Source organism: Brachypodium distachyon, chromosome 2 (assembly GCF_000005505.3).
Source record: "Brachypodium distachyon strain Bd21 chromosome 2, Brachypodium_distachyon_v3.0, whole genome shotgun sequence".
Taxonomy (NCBI): Eukaryota; Viridiplantae; Streptophyta; class Magnoliopsida; order Poales; family Poaceae; genus Brachypodium; species Brachypodium distachyon.
Window position 1 is genome coordinate 4,621,669 of NC_016132.3, and position 21,961 is coordinate 4,643,629.

The 21,961-nt window shown below is 43.4% G+C and overlaps 3 protein-coding genes across 3 annotated transcripts; all 3 read left to right on the top strand.

Annotated features, from left to right (window-relative positions):
* Positions 1-1,990: 1,990 nt before the first annotated feature.
* On the top strand, positions 1,991-9,228 carry LOC100840405 (phosphoribosylaminoimidazole carboxylase, chloroplastic). Its single transcript, XM_010232283.3, has 16 exons — positions 1,991-2,311; positions 2,458-2,673; positions 2,743-2,854; positions 2,993-3,055; positions 3,136-3,274; positions 3,499-3,554; positions 4,193-4,266; positions 4,612-4,759; positions 4,845-5,018; positions 5,243-5,330; positions 5,433-5,546; positions 6,103-6,200; positions 6,301-6,418; positions 7,059-7,153; positions 7,337-7,443; positions 8,772-9,228. The coding sequence occupies exons 1-16, from the start codon at positions 2,121-2,123 to the stop codon at positions 8,875-8,877; spliced, it is 1,899 nt and encodes a 632-aa protein (XP_010230585.1). The 5' UTR covers positions 1,991-2,120; the 3' UTR covers positions 8,878-9,228.
* A 2,542-nt stretch (positions 9,229-11,770) lies between these two features.
* Positions 11,771-12,929, top strand: LOC104583038. The gene is made up of 2 exons (XM_010234703.3): positions 11,771-11,917; positions 12,046-12,929. Exons 1-2 carry the CDS (start codon positions 11,840-11,842, stop codon positions 12,580-12,582), a joined length of 615 nt encoding a protein of 204 aa, XP_010233005.2. The 5' UTR covers positions 11,771-11,839; the 3' UTR covers positions 12,583-12,929.
* A 3,682-nt stretch (positions 12,930-16,611) lies between these two features.
* LOC100834892 (ethylene-responsive transcription factor ERF039) lies at positions 16,612-17,973 on the top strand. Its single transcript, XM_010234704.3, has one exon. It carries the CDS (start codon positions 16,830-16,832, stop codon positions 17,583-17,585), a length of 756 nt encoding a protein of 251 aa, XP_010233006.1. The 5' UTR covers positions 16,612-16,829; the 3' UTR covers positions 17,586-17,973.
* Positions 17,974-21,961: the final 3,988 nt, after the last annotated feature.

The following is a 21,961-nucleotide window of genomic DNA, read 5'->3' on the forward strand; positions in this document are numbered from 1 at the left end:
AGTACTAGTATACTAACGGTCCAAAATTGAGAGAAATCAAATCAAAAGGAAATCGAGTAATGAATCGATCACGGCCTCATGGGCTCATGGCTCACGGGCGCTACTGCTGTGACCATATACCGCGCCACTGTGCGATATCCACAAGCTTCTCTCTTGGCTGATGACGAAGCAGAGCAGAGCAGTAATAAGGACCGTGCGAGCCGATCGACTTGCCGTGTCTTGCGTGAAAAGGGAACACGTACGTACAAGGTGGCCAGTCCGGTTCACGGGAGGCAGCTTGATTAGGCGTCGAGAAGATGCGCAGGCATGGATGGCGCTTTTCGCTGTCAGTTGGACTCACCGCGTCTCACTCCAGAGCTCTACTTGTTATCATATAGGATTGCCCCTAGCTACGTGACCCTGCAGCTGGCACCTCCTCCCCAAATTTTGTCCTCATCACCAAATTTTGTCATATAGGATTGCAAGCTCGATAAGAGCAAATCCAACGTGATTCCCCAAATTTTGTCCCAAAATGATATTTTTTTTGTCATTTGTGAGAAGCAAAATTGACATGTGTCCTCCTCATGTTCCGTCCTCATTACCCAACCACATTCTTCAAATTTGTATCCCAAATTAGTTTTTCCTTTTCTTTATCCTTTCTCCTCTCTTTTTCACTTTTTTTTCTCTTTTTCTCATCTTTTGTTGTGGGGCCGGAGCGGATAAAATAGAGCACCGGACAATGTCCGGACACCACAAACCTCTCCCAAATTTGGGGCAAGTTTGAGGGATGTGTCCGGACAAACATGACATTTTGTCTGTTTAGGAGATGCCATTGAGAGATGATTTTGAGGGCAAAATGTCCATATCCCCCAAATAGGACATTTGGGATGGCTTTGGGAGATGCCATTGGAGATGCTCTAAGCAAGTGATATTCGATAGTCAGCCGGTCGATGGTTCAAACATTATTTTTTCCTTTTTCTCCTTGTCTCTTTTCTTAATTCAGATGACACCACGTGCATTTTGCAGTTCCTTCTTAGGGGATTATAGAAGCATTTTTGTTTTATATGACATAAAAGCATTCTCAGCTTATTGGAAAAGAATTTAAATATTTCATTTTGACTTAGTTGGAAAAGAGATAGCATGAGGTTGTTGCAAGCTAACTGCCAGATGCAGCACGAGCTACTAGATAGACCATGAGAGAGAGTTGTGGGCAAGTGTTAATAAGATAACACATGTTGACTATTAGACTGGCTATAAATGACATGGCAACATGTTATAGTCAACGGTTGGCTATCCGATTATTCTTACTCTAAAATTACTAAAAACACCGACAGATCCACCGTAGGACACCACGGGTAGTTGTCCCGGCTTTCCGCCGCGCATCCAAAGAGAACCAACGATCAATCTACTGTTGTCAGACGACAAAAATTCTAAGTTTAAAAGTTTCAAGTGCCTAGCTAGGCTACAATATTAGGTTAGCTACGCCAATGGATGAAAGGAGATGGAGCTTTAGGGAAAAACAACCTCTCTAATTTTTGGCTAAACTAGCACGGGGTATCTGCGTGATTGCGGGAACATCTTTATTTCCTGGCTCACATAGGTATTGTCATATACTCCCTCTGTATAATTCATAAAACACCAACCACTACTGATATGTACGTGCCATTTGTACACCTTTTCTTTTAAGAATTCTGTTTTTTCCTTCGTAAAATGCTACTCACTCTGTCCGGAAATAAATGACGTGGATTTGTATAAATATAAGTCACTTGTTTCCGGACGAAGGTAGTAATTTTTTAGTTATTTTTTTGTTTATATAAAGTATTGGACTTGTAAAGAAGATTAGGACCTCTGTTTTAGTCATCGCAAACGTTTTCTTTTCTTCGAATAAATGCTGCACAAGATCAGATTCTGCATTCCATGGACACCAATAAGAAAAGAATTTGTGCATAAAAAAAGTTAACAAAAGAAAAAATATCTATTTTTTTAAAAGGAAAAAAAAATCTCCCAGAGCACCACTGTTCAGCGGGCGGCGGCCCAAAGCTACGCACAAGCTTTCTGCTTCGGCGGCGCGACAGTCTCCTCCCACCTCTCGCGCCCCACCCCTAAACCCCTGGTTGAACCCTAGCCACCGTCTCCGGGAGATGCACGCCAGGCTCCTCAGCGCCCCGTCCCGCGCCTCCGCCGCAGCCACTTCCTCCTCATCCCTCCCCTCCGCCGGCGACCACCCGTGCCGCGCCTCGTGGAAACCGCGCCCCAGCCGGACCTCCACCTCGCCGCCGCGGCCTCTCTCGCTACGCGCCCGCGCCTCGATGGAGCCCGCTCCGCCCGAGGGGTAAGCACTTCGTGGACAGTTAATTCGTGCCGATTGCTGTGTTTGGGACTCGCTGGTCGGTGAATTGCTGGCGATTTCTGTGTCCCATTGGCTTTGTTGCAGAGTTTTCACCTGATTGGTTTGCTTCTGCTTTGGCGGTGTTCCAGGCAGAGCGACCCACCGGTGCACGGCGTGTCTAACAGGGTAGTCGGCGTGCTGGGGGGCGGCCAGTTGGGGAAGATGCTGTGCCAGGCAGCCAGCCAGATGGGGATCAAAGTGGCCATCCTGGACCCCCTTGAGAACTGCCCGGCAAGCTCAGTTTGTCACGAGCATGTCATCGGGAGCTTCGATGATGGTGACACGGTCCGTGAGTTCGCAAAGAGGTATATTAGGAGCCTGCATCCCTACACATTACTATTGTTCACAAACTTAAATCCTTTGGTTAATTTTAGGTGTGGAGTTTTGACTGTGGAAATTGAGCATGTCGATGCTGTAACACTCGAGAAGCTTGAAAAACAGGGTGTTGTTTGTGAACCGAAAGCCTCTACCATCATGATTATTCAGGTAATCTTTCCCTTCTCGTGCCAACTGTCTTCCTGTCCGGACAACTTCGTTTACAGTTAATAGTCTACTTAGCTTCTCACCGCACATGGATTTTAACCTTTCGTATGCTATGTTTGATGTATTGATACTCTATGGCAGGACAAGTACAGGCAGAAAGAGCATTTCTCAAAATTTGGAATTCCGTTACCCGACTTTGTTCAAGTAATGCACTAACTTTTTATATTTGTGAAATGATTGGGGGTTTAAGTGTTTTGATATAAAATCGTGGTGTTGTTTTGCAGGTAGATAATTTAAGTAGTATAGAGAAAGCTGGGGAAATGTTTGGCTATCCTCTAATGGTAAAAAGCAAAAGATTGGCATATGATGGTCGTGGGAATGCTGTTGCTCACAATAAAAGAGAGCTATCTTCTGTTGTTTCTTGTAAGCACGATGATTTAGGCACAATCTTTTCTTATTGAATTCCTAAAATCAGAAGCTTTTCTTTGGTTTCCAAAATCATGCTATAAGGCGAGCTAGCATTTGACCTTTTCAAGCCATTATTTGGAGGCACATATTTTTTTACCATGGTGTATGACCAAATCATGTGTACAGACAAATGAAACGATGACGAAACTAATGTTCATTATTTTTCTTATTTTCTGCAGCTCTGGGTGGGTTTGAGCATGGCTTGTATGTGGAGAGGTGGACACCTTTTGCAAAGGTTAGTTTTAGATTGATTTTATTTCCTTAAGGAAACTAAGCTCTTTAAATGCGTGTTTAAATTTTGTCAAACTCCGCAGCTTTTTATGTGTTTGTCACTTCATTTATTTTAAAAGTGTTACCAAATGATCTATATTTTCTCTATTTTAAAAGTGTTACTAAATGATCTAAATTTTCTGTAGATATTATCTTTCTGAATTCTCTAAGATCTTTTTTGAACTACATTTCTGAGTATTTCATTTAAGCCCCACTAGTATTATGGTTAACATGGATATTTATTCATAGTTATTAGTCACATATTGTCTAGTCATAGAACATTTTCTAAATTTTGCTAATGTCCTTACCTCTGTACTGCCATGGTATTTCTTGATAGCTGCATGTCCATCGTACTATTGGTTCTTGACTCTCGTGCATCTGGCAGTTTCGTACGTGCAAGCTTAAGACGAATATATGATAAGTTCTGCAAGTTTATTTCAAGATGTTTGTTTGGTCTCTTTTAGAAGTTTATTAGAGAATAAGATGATGGAAGTAACAGAGCAACATATTGCTTCAATAGCTGTAATATTTTCATGCGTTATAGTTGATTATTACAATCTTGATTGTTGTACTTGTACATTTCCTTATCGTTCCTTTGTTTAGGAGCTTTCGGTAATTGTGGCAAGGAGTAGAGATGGTTCTACTGTCTGCTATCCTGTTGTTCAAACCATTCATAAGTAAGATGTTCCTTTTGTTTATTATTATTATTATTTATCTTATCTTGGTGCTTAGTACTCCCTCCTTCCTAGTTTATAAGGCACCCACACATTTCAAGACCTAACTTTGGCCATTAAACAATTAATATATGAGTTACTCGACATAAAAAATACACCATCAGAAACTTATTTTGAATGTGAATGCACATAGCATAATTTTTGTGGCACATAACCCACATTTCATTGCTCAAAGTTGAATCGCGAAATGCGTGGGCACCTTATAAACGGGGAAGGAGGGAGTATTATTTATGTTTTGTTCTATTCCCAAATTTTGCAAAATATGAAGCCTTTGTCTGGAACATTCAGGGATAACATCTGTCATGTTGTTGAAGCTCCTGCTGAGATACCTGAGAAAATGAAGACGTTAGCTACTGGTGTAGCTGAAAAAGCTGTCAAATCTTTAGAAGGCGCTGGTGTTTTTGCTGTAGAACTATTTTTAACAAATGATAATCAGGTTTGTTGGAAGACTTATAACATATATAATTTAATCCTCCTGTAGTGATGTTGGTGTCTTTCCCTCATGTTGATTATTTCACTAGGTTTTATTAAATGAAGTAGCCCCTAGGCCTCACAATAGTGGACATCAGACAATTGAGGCATGTTACACTTCCCAATACGAGCAGCATTTACGTGCTATTCTTGGCTTTCCTCTTGGCGATCCTTCAATGAAAGCACCTGCCGCAGTAATGTACAATATCCTGGGCGAGGATGAGGTAATTAATGTGCTTATTTATTTATTTTGTGTTTATATATCCTTTTGTTATGGTTTATGTTTTTTGCGTGTCTTGATTTGATCCTTCTATTATGGTTTATTTAAAACATGGCTTAGGTTAATAGCTGCTAGATTATGTTAGTTACTGAACTATTTGATAATTCAACATGTTATATTTTTTTCGCCCAGTTACTTTTATGATATATTGAACACCAATTACCACAGGGTGAGTCGGGATTTGTTTTAGCTCATCAGATGATTGGGAGGGCATTAAATATCCCAGGTGCATCGGTCCATTGGTATGCAAAGCCAGGTTTGTTCAGCCCACATACTTACCTATTGCTGCAGAGAGTTGACAATTCTGCTTCTTGCTTTCCTGTGCCATCAAATATAATTTAAAGAATTGTTCTGCCAGAGATGCGAAAGCAAAGAAAGATGGGTCATATTACAATTGTGGGGCCATCTATGTTCAGTGTAAAAGCACGATTGGACAAGTTGCTGCAAAGAGACAATGATGGCCTGACGAAAGGTTAGATTTATTTGACACCATCTTCATATCTTCAGCTTGCTGTTTTCGGATGTAATACCTTTGCTGAGTCCTATGCATGCCTTTCATTTTTCCGTTTGATAACTTCGTTGGTTACAGTTTTCACCATCTATTTATTAAAAGAGGATACGGATCGATTTCCAATTGCCACAAGCATGGCTTTGAATGGATTATTGCTTTTGCTTACGCACTAACCTGGTTGATTTCAAACTTCGTCAAATAGTTCACAATACTGAAACAACAGTCTATTAGGATTCTGGAAAGATGTGCATGAGGCAGATGAATTTTAATAATGAATTGCCACTTTAAAACATAGTACCATTGGTGCCAAACTGTCGATGTATGCAAATTATCTGGTCTTTCTAAATTGGATGTAATGGTTGAGGCTCCTTATGTTTTATCTAGCACCCTCATGAAGTTGCCATGGTGAAATTATTCAGCCTTTTGTTATGCCACCTGCCAACCGCCTTTACTTGAAGTCTTCTCATTCTATTCATTACACTTACTAATGAGGTCTATAGTGACATCTTAATTGCAGTGAGACCTCGTGCTGCAATAATAATGGGTTCTGATTCTGATCTTCCTGTAATGAAAGATGCTAAAGAAGTATTAGAGAAATTCAATATACCTTTTGAGGTTTGATTTTTGAAACCATTCTGTTGACAAGCTATAGGCTGTTTGTATGCCAGTCAAGTTCATAATGATGCAACATGATGGATTGCTGATAAACTTGCAGCTTACAATTGTATCGGCACATCGTACACCACAGAGGATGTATGAGTATGCATTGTCTGCTAAGGAAAGAGGCTTAGAGGTCATAATTGCGGGCGCAGGCGGAGCAGCTCATTTACCAGGCAAGTGTCAGTTGACAGAAAACACACACACACGAATTCACCATAGTGCTTTTTTAGCATACATTTTATGGTACAATTATGTGTGTGGCTGTGTGCTGGTATGCTCGTGATTGGTTGAGATTGTGGTAATTTACGTTTTAACAGCATTTTGTTTCGGGCATTTTTCTTCCATGGTGAGTACTTTAGAGGGACAGTAATGTGATATAATCACTTAACGGGGTCATGCTATTCTCGGTTATATCGTGTGCTGGAGAAGCTAAAATATACTCCCTCTGTTTCTAGATGTCTGTACTTTTGGGGTTGTCCTAAGTCAAACTTTGTCAACTTTGACCGACTTTGTAGGAAAGCACACCAACATATGTAACCCCAAACTAGTATCAGTAAGCCTACTATTAAGTATATTTTCATATTACATTTGTTTAGTAGCATTAAATATGTTGGTGTTTTTATCTACAAACTCGGTCAAAGTTGACAAAGCTTGACTCAGAACAACCCCAAATGTACAGGCATTTAGAAATGGAAGTAGTGTTTATGGATTAAACGGAGGCAAGATTGGAACTGTTGACCAGTCCCTTACGCATAGTCTAATGAATGATTTTGTTGCAATCGATTAAGGACATCTTGTAACTGTTTGTTGCAGGGATGGTGGCTTCATTGACTACTGTTCCAGTAATTGGAGTCCCCATCTGGACTAAGTCATTACAGGGAATGGATTCCCTCCTATCTATTGTGCAGGTGAGTGTTTAATCCTTTTGTTTGTTACACTAAACATCATAAACATCACATAATCTTAAGTTGTGACAGTTCTTCAATGCACACTTATTTCTTGCACGTTCAGAAGCCTTCTAAGTTTTTAACCGATTTGTCCTACTTAAGAACAAAGTTGATTCTTGTATTGAAATTCTCACCAATTCACAGATGCCAAAAGGTATTCCTGTTGCTACTGTTGCAATTGGAAATGCGGAAAATGCAGGTTTGTTGGCAGTTCGAATGCTTGCCTCAAGAGACCCTGATTTGTCGGACAGGTATGTTTCATTTGTAATGCTATTTTCTTGCAAATTTCAAGGTATATAATATAACTGATATAACAGTAATAGCCCCCATGTGTGTAAATTTGCATGACAAGCCAGTGGTTTCCAACTCTGATCACTGGTGATTAGTGGAAGATTGGTGATAACTGATACAGACCCCCGGTAATGGATAAAGTTGTCAACAAAAGCTAGTCAATGGAATTGATACAGTTGACCAGTTCAGCTATCTCTTTTTAAAAAATGACATTCGATAAAAAAAACTGTTTTTACAATCAGGAAAATGCTGATATTTAAGAATTGAAGTCAGTCAACATCATTACTTGAATTTGCTGATTAAGCTTTTCGAAGTCGTTTGAGATTTTGTTTTCTGGACCAGCCTTTTTCATGTGGTGCAAAAGGACATGTTGACAGAAGTGACTTAAACTAACAATCCGTACTCGCAATGCGCTTTGCCGGCAGTATCTGTGAAAAATTGATCTATGCATCACGTATTTGACTGAAGCAGCAAGTCTTTCCAGTAATTTGTTACAACAACTTTCATACTTGTAGCACCTACAATTAGAGGTAGATAACCAGCCACCTTGGTCTGGCACAGCTCGTTGGCCTAGGGAGGCAGAGCCATGGGCCACAGGGCACAGGGGCAAATCATTGCATGGTTGTATGCTGGCGTCAATGCAGAGTAGGAAGTGGAGTCCGACTCAGACGCGATGTCAGAGGAAGACACACAGGTTCTTTGATTCCATGCTCGTCCATTCCATCACTAGTGTAGGCCAGTGGCTCTGTGGCTGAGGGGGAGGGAGGTGGTGGACGCTGGTATCAGATGGTTTTCGGGGCGAGCACTGAGCAGCGGGGTTGAACTGTTGGTGACTTGGGCTGTGTGGGCTGAGCTATTGGGAGTGTTGCAGTCTTGCAGATATGGCATATGGGTTGTGTTGCGGCTGGGCACTGGTGCCTAATGAGTAGAGGATTTGACCTGGATGATGATGTTTTACTGTCATTTAATCCATTTGTGGTCCTCATCTAGTTTTGGACTGGTCCTGTATGTTGAAGCTTTTTCCTGCTATCTTCTTTCGTTGGAACATTATTTGCTATTGAACTTTTTCGGGTGAACTATTTAGTCATGTTAAAGAGCTGCTTTATTATAGTATTTTATTGCAACAACATTTCATGTAGAGCGTTGGTAAGCAGGAGGGGTGCTAGATATGCCCTGACCAAACCTTGTTTCATGGTCACTGTGTAGTTATTTAGTTACTTTTTTTATGTGCAGTAACTCTTCTGGCAGTTGTACTATACTAGTTCTGATTTTATGGTATTTCTTGCAGGATGAATAAATATCAACAAAATCTGGAAGATAGTGTGTTGGAGAAAGCAAGATTGCTTGAGGAATTGGGTCCTGATGATTATCTGAAGCAATATATGAAGCCTTGAGCACGGGCTGTCCATTCTATTGACATTTTTTTGACACCCAGTGTTGGCAAAAGCAGATAAATAAAACCTCTGTCGTCTGTGGATGAGATTCTCAAAAATCCTTCAGCCTAACTTGGCTGTTTATCCGGCTTGATTCTAAGCATACTAACTGTAATTGTCTGCTAAACTTCTCGACTATCAAAATGTGTCTTACCTACTGGTTCTAGCCAGTGGAAGGGTGACTCGAGTTCAGAGTAGAAAAAAGGCTGGGAAAATTTTGGCAGAATTTTATGTAAATCACACGATGGGAGAGGGTATCAATAACAGAAAATTTTGCTGTCATTTTACTTTATGGCAAATAATTTCTGATGACTTGATGTTCATATGGGGGTTACTGTTACGGTCGCGTTCAATTAACTTTGGTCTATAATTTCATCTCGTTGGAACTTTGGTGATATTGGGGAAATGGTTGGCGCTCGCACAGGACTACTCCCTCCATTTTATAAAGATTGAAACGGTTTTGAATTAGACCTAGTTCAAAACCACGTCAATCTTTATGGAACGGAGAGAGTACTAAAGATAACTTTGCAGATATGCTGATGTTGGGAAAAGGCCATCATTTTGATCCACCCGCGAGATGCATGTGTTGCTTGCACAACACTTGCAGTTGTAGCGACGAACCTAGGCGAGTAGGATATGTGAACATTGGCGCTCTACACGCCTTTGTTTTGTTCTTTCTGCTTTCCAACTACCGGTTGTATTCAGAGACGCATTCATGATTATATGAAGATGACCTGCTCATGATGGGCAGCTGCGTTAGATTCATGTCCAGGCCAGGAAAGGTGTCAGTTAACTCTCACTACACACATCACATTTTAGGATCCATCACGCCTATGATGTGGGGCCTGAAAATGGTCTGCGATTACGATTATTATCACTCGTCAGGACCTCTAAAACGGGAAAAGCAAAGTGTATAGAGCACCTAAAATCGCCCCTTGCTTGCTTCCTCGTACAGAGGGTAGTGTAGACCTCTAAAATTGTCCATACCCATACACATGTACTTTGCTCCGATCGTTGGCATGCATGTTGAACACTAGCAAGGGACCTAGGGTGGCAACTGGCAAGGCAGTAGATTACACGAGGGCATCGTGCATTCCTGTAGCTACATTGGCCAACTTGAGGCAGTTCATTAATTACTTCGATATTGACTGACTGGTTGAGAGGTAAAAAAGGCTCGTCATGATAAAGGAAGTGTGCAAATGAACAGGAGGCGATGCATCTATACCTCTGTAGTCTGTACGTTTCGTCTGTTTTTGGTTTCCTTGTGTGCAATTTCCATAAGCTGGCAAATCAATTCAGATATGTAATATTTTTTTAAAAACATTGGATGACGTGATGTTTTGCACACTTTTTTTTTTAAAATTGGATTTGTCTTTTTCTCATGATCGAAAGTCCTTTTGGAATTCTCAGTCACCTTTTCTAAGTCTTTTGCGCATGGCTAGTGGTGGAGATTCCACAAAAGTAGAAATTACATCAATAAAATAAAATAGAAATTAAGCTAGATTTGGGAGGAATAAAAGCAAAATGCCACAAACTGATTGAAAGTAGGCTAAATTGAAGGGCATTAAGAATTATGGAGATGGAGATAGTTATCTTATCTAATTAAGCAATATGTGTATATAGTAATTAAAGCCCGGCATCCTCTCACTGGGCTACCTCCATGTTTTCATGTTCCTTTCAAACTTTCTGTCTAATTTTTGTCTTATCATGTTTAATTTTAGTCAAGTGAGACTCACACGAGTACAATTGATAACCAAAAATTAAGTATAGATAAATGGGAACGTATCAAGTGAAAACCTCAATTCATTGAAAAGTTAAAAACTTTTAGTCCTAGCTATTAGATCCTAAATAAATGGATCTGATAAAAGGTGGAATCTCTCATCACTCAAGCACATTAATTTCATGAAACGTCCTAGACCTCTAATCACATGGGTTTTTTTTTATAAAACATGTTTAAGTGATTAGAGGTTCCACCTTTCACGTGATCCATCTATTCGAGATCTAATGGTCGGGATTAAAAGTTTTCATGTTTTCACTGAATGAAGGTTTTCAGTTGTTATTATTAAACACTTCCATCTCACGTGATATATCGGACTTGGCTCCTCTGCGGTACTGCATGGTGACATTCATGAATTTCATCAAACACTAGCTTTGGAGAAGACTATGTATAATAATGAATCGTTTATGACACTACGTATGATTACAACTTTAATTTGTACATTCATATATGCTAGCTAGAGGAGCCAGCTTAGGCTTTACATATGCAAACTAAATACAAAAAGGTGTCCTCACATCCATTTGCAATGAATTAACATACCATCGCTTTCCATGGATCTCTCTTTCTACACCTTTTCTGCAATTTGCATCGTGCATGATTGCTTATGAAACTTGCTACCGGTCGATCCATCCATAAACTGCAAACGAAGCTATCGTTTTGCATGGGATGCATGCGGCAGAAGCATTCGTTTTCCTAGGATCTAGGCTCGCTTTGCGGCTCCAGTTGGAGGCGTACGTTGCACAGTGCCATGCTGGTAAATCTGAAGTTTCCCCTTTGCACTCGTCCGGGGCCTCACAAATATGAAGCCCTATAGCTAGCTAGCTAATTAATTCGCTTCGCGTCCGCCATAAATTTCTCTTTCACAAATAAGATGTGATGCCTGCATTTACAAGCACATATCTATCAGCTGGCTTCAGCTAGTTGCCAAGAAAAAGCGGTTCAAGTTGCACTTCCTTTTTAACTTTAGCGGTTAACGGTTCACACTTTGAGCAGAAAACTACCCATTCAGTAGCTAGTCACTCTCTCGATCTGCCTATAAATAGGAGCTCTGATCAGCATGCATGTTAATCTGCATCACACTCCCTAGCTTAATAATTCGACGTACTTACGAAACGAGATCGAGATCTTGAGTCGGCAGAACTTAACATGGCAACTACTACCCAAAGCAAAGCCACACTACCAGCCTCTGTTATTATTAATGGATCAAGCAGGCTTCCACCCAAGGTAATTAACCAACAAAACCTCAAATTAACCTCTGTTATTAATGAAGTACGTAGATCATTTCGAAGTGTACTACAGTACAACTACTGTGTACTGATCATGATTTAATTATTTCTTGTTTGGATATTCAGAAGGAGGATCAGCAAGAGCTGCGGCGCGCCTACTCGGAAATGGCGAGCAACCTGGAGAAGCTCGTCGTCGTCCCCGGCACCGACGAGGCGCCACCGGAGGCGGAGACGACGGCGCGGTGCGCGTGCTGCGGGGTGTCGGAGGAGTGCACGGCGGCGTACGTGGGCCGCGTCCGGGCCGCCTTCTGCGGGGACTGGCTGTGCGGGCTGTGCGGGGAGGCCGTGAAGGAGCGGATGCTGGCCGACGGGCTGCGCGTGGAGGCGGCCCTCGCGGCCCACGAGGACGAGTGCAGGGAGTTCAACTCCACCACGCGGCTCAACCCGACGCTGTCGCTGGCGGGATCCATGCGGGGCATCGCGCGGCGGAGCTTCGACCGGAGGAGGACCACGGCGGGGGCGGGGTTGGCGTCGGCGTCTTGTCAGGACCGAAGCCTCCGGACGGCGGCTTCTAGGGCCGTGGCGCTGGCGAGGTCGGCCAGCTGCGACCCGCGGTTCCTCCTGTCCGACGTGGCCGGCGGTGACGATGGTGCTGATACGTGAGACCGGCAACGCGTTCGGCCCATGGGCCACGGCCTCACGAAACTAATAGTACTACCGTCGTGCCTTCAGATCGATGCAGGAGTACGTAATTAAGACCGTCAAGAAAAAAAAAAGCGAGTGTACGTAATTAAGCATGTTTAGTTAGTTTCCTAAAAGAAAAGCATGTTTAGTTTAATGGTGGTATTGCACAGGTGAATCGTTACGCGTGCATGATAATATCGCACGTGCATATGCATAAAGATCGATATATGCGTGGTTATTGTATGAACTGAAAGCTAAGCGACATGTATATGCAGATGCTCTTGAACCGCGGGAAAAAAAAAGATATGCATCGACCTTTTTTTTTTTGGAAGGGACGTTTTCTTTGGTTTGAGGTGGTCATGCAACGACAAGTATTCGTGCATGCGTGTTTGGGGTCAAAATTATGCTCGCGGTGTAAAAGGAAGCACAACGTTGCGCGTTTCATTAGCTGTATTCACATTAAGGCCCTGTTCGTTTTGTCCCAGGCCGGGATCAACCGGAATTATCAAGATTTTAGCACAAGTTCCCGTTGATCATCCCGCTGATCCCCGCTGAAAAACCCACAAACGAACGAGCCTTAAGTGGGAAGTTTCAGCTTAAGCCAGCTTTGCCGTTGAGGAAAATTCGGCCAGTGGAGGCCCAAAGACCGTGCCTTCACAAGGCCGGTGGTGGCCCAAAGACGGTGCCTTCACAATGGAAAATTCGGCCGGTGGAGGCCCAAACGTTGTTGAAAACGGCAGCCAGAGCATTTGGGCTCATCACCCACCGATGCGTGGTGCCCATCATTTCCCCTTGTGGCCTTGAATAAAACCATAAAACTCTCGGTGCTGCTTTTGGATCGATTCCTACAAATTCTTACATAGTACACATACACGCTGGGTGGACACGTAGGTACTGGTACCTGTGCAGATCGATACACTGTGGTTGTCATTACTGCTCTCTGCAGCCCATGCACGGGTCGGGAGTAAATTCGCCAGAGTCCAGTACTCCAGCCCATGCATGGGTCAATCGACCGGATCGACGACCCACCCATGCAATGCACGGGGTCTCGAGAATTCGAGATGCACGAGAACTAGCTAGCATGAGCGGATGGGCCGCGTGCTGCGCGCCACTCGCGTGCCACTATATGTGTGCGTACGGCCGCGGATTCATAAGCCAAAGTGGCCATGATCTGTCTGTACATATGCATGTATACGTGCCCCTGCCTGCCTGCCCATTGCATCCTTGGGTCAGTCGAGTTCTTTGTTTCAGGGAAGCAGGGAACCTGCATTGGCTCATTCAAGGCAAAGACGAGGGGTACAGTACAGGGGACCGAACACACTGGAGAAGAAAAATGTTAACTGGAGATATCGGGAGCCATGTACGATTAAATTCAGAGTCGATCCATCAGCCTTTTAATCTCAAAGGTGATCATATATCACCGGCTGCCAAGTGGGTCGATCACAATCACAAGCTAGCTCTGAGTTTTCTCGTGAATTAATCAGCCATGATATATCCCATGTGTGCGTGCGTGCGTGCACACGAACCACAAAGTGCGTGAGTGTTGGCATTGGTTTCCGTTTGGCTGGTGCGTCCGTGAGCTAGCTAGGTTAGCAACGACTCGATCGGCTGATGATTGTCTCTGAGAGAACCCCCAACACCGAACAACCCATATAGACTGGCCCTTTTCATGACCCAGCTAATGCACCCGTGTGTAAGGGATCTTCTTCCATTTGATCGATTTGGTGCCAAAAGAGGAGGATGCATGCAGGCAACTTGTTAGACTTGTTATCCGGCCCGCGCACGCCTGTAATCTTTTGTCTCTTTTTCCAGATGTGCCTGCTGAGATGCGTATCTTCGCCCCCAACTGCAGGTCGATCCATATATCCATCCCCCATCTCCGGCCATTTCCTAACCACCGGCCGGGTCACACAAATGCATATATACATACATGGATTATGGATACGCACGAGCCAGTTGAGTTAAGCTAGAAGCCTAGAACTATACTGTAATGTACTCCATCAGAAGAAGAAGAAAATAAGTGAAGAAGCCATACGTTTTCACCGAAGTAAAAACACAACAAGTAAAATAATCAAGCATGCAGGGGCGTCCTTTACTGAGAATCCGGGAACACGAACCCATGCTACGCTGAATTGGTCATCGACGGACGCACACATGCGCGTGCATATATACACAGCCCCAGCAGCGCAGTTAACCCTTGCGTAAGTACGTGCCTGCCTGCAAGCGTGCAAAGCCTCTGCAGAGGCCGAAATTAACAGGCCAAGCCAGGAGCGCAGGCAAGTACAGTAGCTGGGAGATGGGGGAAAAGGTACTCCCTAGTAGTACATGACATGCTGTCGTGGTAGAAACGTACTGAAAAATGCATGCATGCAAGTGAAGTGGTGCCTGCAGTAAAAAGTGTTAATCAACTTTTTTAATGGTTCTGAATTCTGATATATCTAAGTTGTCTGGTTTTTTTTAAGAGATAAGTTAATTTGTTAGCCTGGATATGACTTGTGCTTTAATATTCGAAATTGATGATAAAAAATGGTAAAATAAGATCTATAGTAGATACTAATCCAACGGTTCTGATCCGTCAACTTAGATTTAAGTCTTTTGTTAAAAATCAAGCAACTTAAATATGGCCACGCCTAGTTTTTGCAAAAATATTCAGTGAGGAATGAACCACTGGTTAAGTCAAATGGTCGGTGAATTTCATCTCACCTGGTGATGTGATCATCTAGCTAGGCTGATCCCCAAATTGAAGGTGATGTGTGCTCTTGTCTCGCACATGGACTCAAATGGAGAAGGGGGTGTGCAATCTAATTTGTCTGGCCCACCACATTTGGGATCTTCCTAGGGGGGTTTGGTTGGTAGCCCCAGAATGATTGCCTTCAAGGCTGCGTGGGCTGAGGGAGTTCACAAAATGCTAAGCTAGTACCATCTCATTCGGGAAAGCCGTGCATGCATGCACCACCTAGCTAGCGCTCATATTATGAAACGGCGCCATGGTCCTAAAAATGAACGAGAAATGGCGCCACCGATCTGATCATCTTCTCGCAGAAATAGTAATTCTAATATAATCCTGTATATCGATCGCAGCATGTCAGCAAACCACGGAGTAGTAATTAATCGTGCCGTTGTGTGCAGATTCAGTTAGGCATGGACGCACGCACGCACGCTTGTCTATCTATATGTATGCATGCACAATTGTGATATTGTTGGTTGTTAGCACGATTAATTCTTCGGAAAAAAACTGTTAGTTGCAGCGTCATCCGAAATTGATTCCAGATGAGGCAAGAATGTACTGTGCAGTTCTTGGACTCGTGCTAACATCAACAGGAAGAGGATTCCGTTTCCGGGAAGAAGCTCCTTGGTCAGTTACGGTGGGTCATGCGTGACGTTCAACGGGTTCAGATTATATATAGCTGTAGTTAATTTGTCCGTTTGCACGAACTAATCCCTTGACTCATCACTGTCTTTGGCCAAAAGGGGGGACTATAATTGGTTGCTGCTAATCAATGGCCGGAGTGCATGTTGTTAACATTCTGACACACCAGCATATCTTATCTTCCCACTGCTCTCGCAAATATATACGCATGCACCGAAGAATTACTTGCTGTACTACATTTGCAACTTCATTTTGAGACAAAAGGGAGGATTTATTGCGTTTCCGCTGCCGCGCCAAGACAGTGCAATTAATCAACCACTCGATATATATCGGTCTGTATATATCGTGCACACAACCACAAATTTATTAGTACAAACTCTGCGCAGAAACCCCTCTACTAAAACAGCCTATCTAGCTCGCATTTTTAGCCGTCGAACGGCAAGCTAGGCATCGTGTAGAACGTGCGAGCATTATTAACTGTTTTCTACACCTTGTAGAAAAATGAATAAGCTGATGTAGCTATAAGTTTAATTTGTGGCAGGCAGGGCATGGAGTGTGGAGGTATATACTGGAGGGAGGAGGGAGAGGAGGTGGCTAGCTAGTTAAGCCCCGGCCCGATAATTAATGATGATGGAGAGGAGTCAGCTGTAGTTCATGGGTTGCTATCCCACGTTGCCTCTCCAGCCGTCTCCTCACCTCAGCTCCTTCTCCTCTACATATACAGCATTTGCCTCCCTCTCCCCCTCTCGACCAAACACCAGCACCTCCAGCTAACTCTCATTGCCGGCCACGTCCCGGCCCGGCGCCGATCTCCAGCAATCCACACGCCGTGATCGATTGATCTCTGCGCGCGGGCATGGCGGCGAGCGAGCAGAGCTCGGACTCTAATTCCTCGACGACGACGACAACGTCGTCCTCCTGCTCGGCGTCCTCGTGCTCGCCTCGCAGCACTGCCGACGCCGATGCCGATGCCGCAATCGGCATCCAGAACAAGCCGCAGACACAGCACGGCGACAACAAGCGGAAGCGAGCGCGCGTTGAGGCATCGGCATCGGCATCGGCGAACTACAGGGGCGTGCGGATGCGGGCGTGGGGGAAGTGGGTGTCGGAGATCAGGGAGCCCCGGAAGAAGTCCCGCATCTGGCTCGGCACCTTCCCGTGCCCGGAGATGGCGGCGCGCGCGCACGACGCGGCCGCGCTCTGCGTCAAGGGCGCACGCGCCGTGCTCAACTTCCCGGACCTCGCCCACGCGCTCCCGCGCCCGGCATCCCTCGCCCCGCGCGACGTCCAGGCCGCCGCAGCCCGCGCCGCCCTCATGCACCCGGAGCGCGCCGAGGAAGGCGCCATTGATGACGACGACGCTCCTCTGGCCGGCGGTGGCGAGCCGTCGCCGTCGCCGTCGCCGGAGACGAAGGAGAACGAGCCGAGCCGGGGGAGCGAGGAGACAGCCGAAGCCGAAGCCGAGGCGCAGGAGCTGGTGTTCGACGAGCTGGCGCCGCTGTGGGTGGAGGACGTGGTGGACTTCGCGCCGTCGGATCACTGCTGGACGGCGGCCTACGACGCGCTCGGGCTCGACCCGGTCGGCTTCCAGCCTCTCCTCTGGGAGTACTAGGCTTGTTTGTTTCTTGCGCAAGACCTATTATTTGTTTGTTTTTTTCCAATCTTTGTGTGGGTTTCCTAGTGCTGCTTAAGCTTAACGTGGCACTTCTTCTTCTTTGGTTGTGTTGGATTGGACTTGTAATTAAGTTGATATTTGTGAGCAATTTAGTTTAGATGTGAGGTTGAGTCCGGACAAAGAGATCTCTAATGAACATGTGCATTATGAGGTTTTAGGTACCGTAAAAATGATGGTAAACTTTTTTTTTATGGGTGAAAGGAAACGGCCACAGAGTTCTGCTGACTTTGCAATGCGATGTTGTTTTCAGAACGAAACCCGCCAAACCAATTCAGATATGTAATCGCTCGATTATGACATTCGAATGATGACAGCTGGTTTTGCAGCACGGCGAGAAAAATCTTTCCGACGCCTTGCTTAACAATTATCATCTGTGTCGAGCCTAATTGTTTCTCTGCTAACCTGGTCAGATTGCTTTCCTTGATTACGTCACTCCATCGCGACTAGCTTGTAGCTTCCGTTTTAAGACAGGGCATCTATAATGCAATGCAAGATGTTTAAGTACCGATGCTTGTTTCTTGAGAACAAGTGCTTGGTAAGGTACCTCTGATATATAAATAAGCACTAGTGTTTAAAATAAATCAGTTTAATTTATAAGCACCTTCTTAAACACCTTGCGCCATGCATTTTGTTTGTGTTGGGATATGTTTTTATTTTTTTTCCTTCTTTTTTCTTCTCACTGATACACCTATGCTACAGTTAACAAATGCATATTTGAATTTGTTTTTCGAGTTTATACATCTCTTTTTCTTGCGAATAAGTTTATATATCTCGTAATTAATTAGCTAGCACTTTTCTATACAGCAGGAGCAGAAATGAACCATTGATTCTGGCCAGAGCCGAAGAACCTTGGGAAACATTTAAATTCTTCCGCCGCATCGACCGATTAAATTTTGACAACTCGGAGATCCTCCAATTTTTGTTAAGGAATGTGATCTCCACACAGGCGTTAAATTCATCGGCGCCACGAAAGAGTTAAATGGGTGCATGCATGTATCGATCGGCCGGCCGATATATAGATCCAAACAAGTATCACAGCTAAGCTGTCCGAATTTATGTATTTTGTGGGTGGATCCGACGGCCAAGGGCGCATGGTCGGCCAGACGGGCGCAGCGGATTCAATAATATAATTGCCATCTGTGCAGGTGGTCGTAGAGGCGTTGAGCACGATCGATCGATACATAGAGAGCCCCCATCAACTCGATCAATCGTGGTTGTAGGGACGGCGGCTCCAGGTCACGTTGCAATTCAAATGAAGCGCTCTTTAATTTCCGGTTTCCGCTTGTGCGCGCGCGCGGCACATCCACATGCATCATGCAAAGTCGTACGTGTACCTACGCGTCAACACATGATAGGGTAGAGACATTAATTGTTTTCCAGAAACTATTGGAAATAAATACCGTCAAAATTAGAGTAAATTTCACGAAACCACACATATTGGGATAGTCTTCTCACACAGGCATCACTTTTGCTAATCTGTTTGGAAAACCAAATATTTTCAGTCACAATGTAAGAACAAGTCCGTAATGATGTGATTAAGCGAGTTGACAGTTTTTCTTACGGTTCGGGCCAACATAGGTGTGGTTTTGTGAAATTATAAAGGGATGGTTAAAAAAATTCTAACCGGATACACGAGTGTAGCGTTTCCCTCCCTGCAGTCGTGCTAAATGAGTTGGACATTTTTTTAGACATGAATGCACGCCACACACCTGTATAAACATGTGGAGCGTGAAATCTTGGCTCATCGATCAACAGTGCATGGCGAAGCTGCCACCTGTGCACACGTGTAGCCCACCGGATCGGTTCGAGATCACCAGAGATTTTGGCTCGATTTGGTACATGAATGCCACTAACCGAGCTTTGTCTTGCGTCGAGGGTGCACCTGTACAAGAACGGGAGCGCCCGCCGTAGCGCTCAGATAATTGAATGTAGTCCGAGCTGGATCAAATTGCCTAGAATGTTCGATCGGTACGTGATGGGCTAGCTGATGGGCGTGGCTTGGTGTGCAAAGGATTCAATATAATCATGGTCGTTTCTTCCCTTTTGACCTTACAAAATTGATCCCCTTTACCCCTTTAATTTTGGAGACGATCTGTATTTAAGATGAGCAGAAATTTCTGACGATTCCTCGATTTGTGCGTGCGTGTCATCTTGGTGCTGTGCCAGCACTTCCCTTGTTGCTTCAACTTTGCCATTTAGTATGTATAAGGAAAGAATACGTACCGAAGATTCATGTTTGGAATAGTTAAGATGATAATACGTATAGTAGTGGCCTCGTGCAAGTGTATACCAACACACAAAAGATAATGTGAACACTTGGGATATTGTTTACTTTTGAAAGAGAAGTGAGCATGCACAAAACCTAATTTGGACAGTTTCTCGGTCCGCGCGTGTCATGTTGGCCGCGACAAAGATGAAGGATATATCTGTTTTAAGCCCCCTTGATTCAAATGATTTTCAGTGGAATATTGGAGGATCAGAATTTTTTTTTTAGGTCGTTTCTTTGTTGGATTGAATCCTATAGATTTTTTTTCTAAGGATTCATTTGCATTACATTTCATTTGAAACTTTCTTTCCACACTAACCTTTTATTTACCTGTGGTGCAATCAAACAAGTTTTGATGCAAACAAAATCCTATGGTAATCAAATAGACATGACGTTGCAATTTTGCATTTATCATATTCTTGCGTCTTTTCCAATCAAGAGTTGAGGATCAAATATACTCTTAACCAACAATTGAACAAAAAATCTAGTCGTACAAAGGAATTCTTAGATAAACTTTTATGGAATATGATACTTCCTCCGATCCATATTACTTGTCTCAGATTTAGTACAAAACTGTACTAAATCAATGACAAGTACAAATGACCGATAACTTCTACAGGAAAATTTCATAAGAATCTTTATTCTTCAAGACTAATCTGAAATCCTTGGAACCAAAAGGCCCTCTTGAAAACATTACAATTCATTGCCCTCTTGAATAGTATATCATTTAGTACACTTACTCGGTCCAAAAATCATATACGCACAATTAAACACTGATAAAGGACATAGGTTTGGTTTGTTTACTAAGATAACCGTCTCCAATTAAGATAATAGTATAGCATGTCCTCGCGCAAGTGTGCATGTACGCACGAAAGCTAGCTAATGTACACTACGACTAAGAAATATATCAATCTTCTAAGTACCTTTGTCCTGTAGATCGGCGACAAAGAAATCGTCTTGTTAATTAGTACACCGATGGAAATGCTCAACTCAAACACTAATTAAACCATCATTGTCCCATATTTCGTGATCTATCCATGACTGACTGTGTCGAGGCTGAGTTGGGGCGACCATGCGTGACGGTCATGTGCTGTCATCAGCCGCATTTCTAGCTATCAAGATTAATACTATGTAAACATTAATGTTGATGATGCAGTTTGATCAACAATACTACTGACACATTATTTGTGTATATTAGGGAAAACGTTTTCCTCAAATTCAGGACGGCTAGGCATATGTAAGCAGCGTATACGGGTGCTTCAAATTAAAAGCACTTTGTCTTCCTTTCTATTTATATTAATGTTATGTTTATACGCCTACGCACAAGCACATATTTTGAAGCTACAACCAAAAGAACATTTCCCTCGAATGAAGAAAGAAAAATAAATAAAAGATCTGACCGAATTGATATAGACTTGTATAGCGAGCAGCACCAAATGAAAAGGCGGCCACCTAACTAAAAGGAATTTAGTATTGTTGTGCATTTTTGTTTGCAGAATTACGAGTAGGTAATACGGTGTCTCATGCAGATTTAAGCTAATTAAACTACTTAATAAGTGACCCGGTTGTGACCGGGTCGTTAATTAAGTTCTTTGACAAAGATCGATCAGCGCTAATGACCAAACTAACTCGAAAAAATAAACTTGTCTGAAGACGGCAAGCCCCCACTTCGCCTTCCCAATTGGGTAAGCAGTTTTTATTTTAGTACATTGGTCACTAGCATTTCTTAAGTAAGAATATTTATACTTGATTGGATGTTTCCTTTTCTGTTGGGAGGTTTGTGTCATAGCAAAGCCCCAATGATAACCTTATGCATAAACTAATAATATTGGGTTAATCGAGCTGATTACGTATATCGAGTGCTCATATAAATTATAGGTCCTAAGTACGTGCTCTCTCTGCTTCCACACGATTAAAAAAAGTCCAGGATTGGCAACACAAGATATCCTGATGCCTGTATAAAATGCAATATTTTGTGTACGGTATTCGGCAAAGAGGACAGCTTTGCGCGCGACACTTGGCCGGCTGCGGAGTGGAATAACAATTC

Coding starts and splice junctions, on each gene's coding strand:
- LOC100834892 (XM_010234704.3), top strand. CDS start 16,830: ATGGCGGCGAGCGAGCAGAGCTCGGACTCTAATTCCTCGACGACGACG.
- LOC104583038 (XM_010234703.3), top strand. CDS start 11,840: ATGGCAACTACTACCCAAAGCAAAGCCACACTACCAGCCTCTGTTATT. Junction 11,918..12,045: donor CAAGCAGGCTTCCACCCAAG/GTAATTAACCAA, acceptor TTGGATATTCAG/AAGGAGGATCAGCAAGAGCT.
- LOC100840405 (XM_010232283.3), top strand. CDS start 2,121: ATGCACGCCAGGCTCCTCAGCGCCCCGTCCCGCGCCTCCGCCGCAGCC. Junction 2,312..2,457: donor GAGCCCGCTCCGCCCGAGGG/GTAAGCACTTCG, acceptor GCGGTGTTCCAG/GCAGAGCGACCCACCGGTGC. Junction 4,267..4,611: donor GTTGTTCAAACCATTCATAA/GTAAGATGTTCC, acceptor TGGAACATTCAG/GGATAACATCTGTCATGTTG.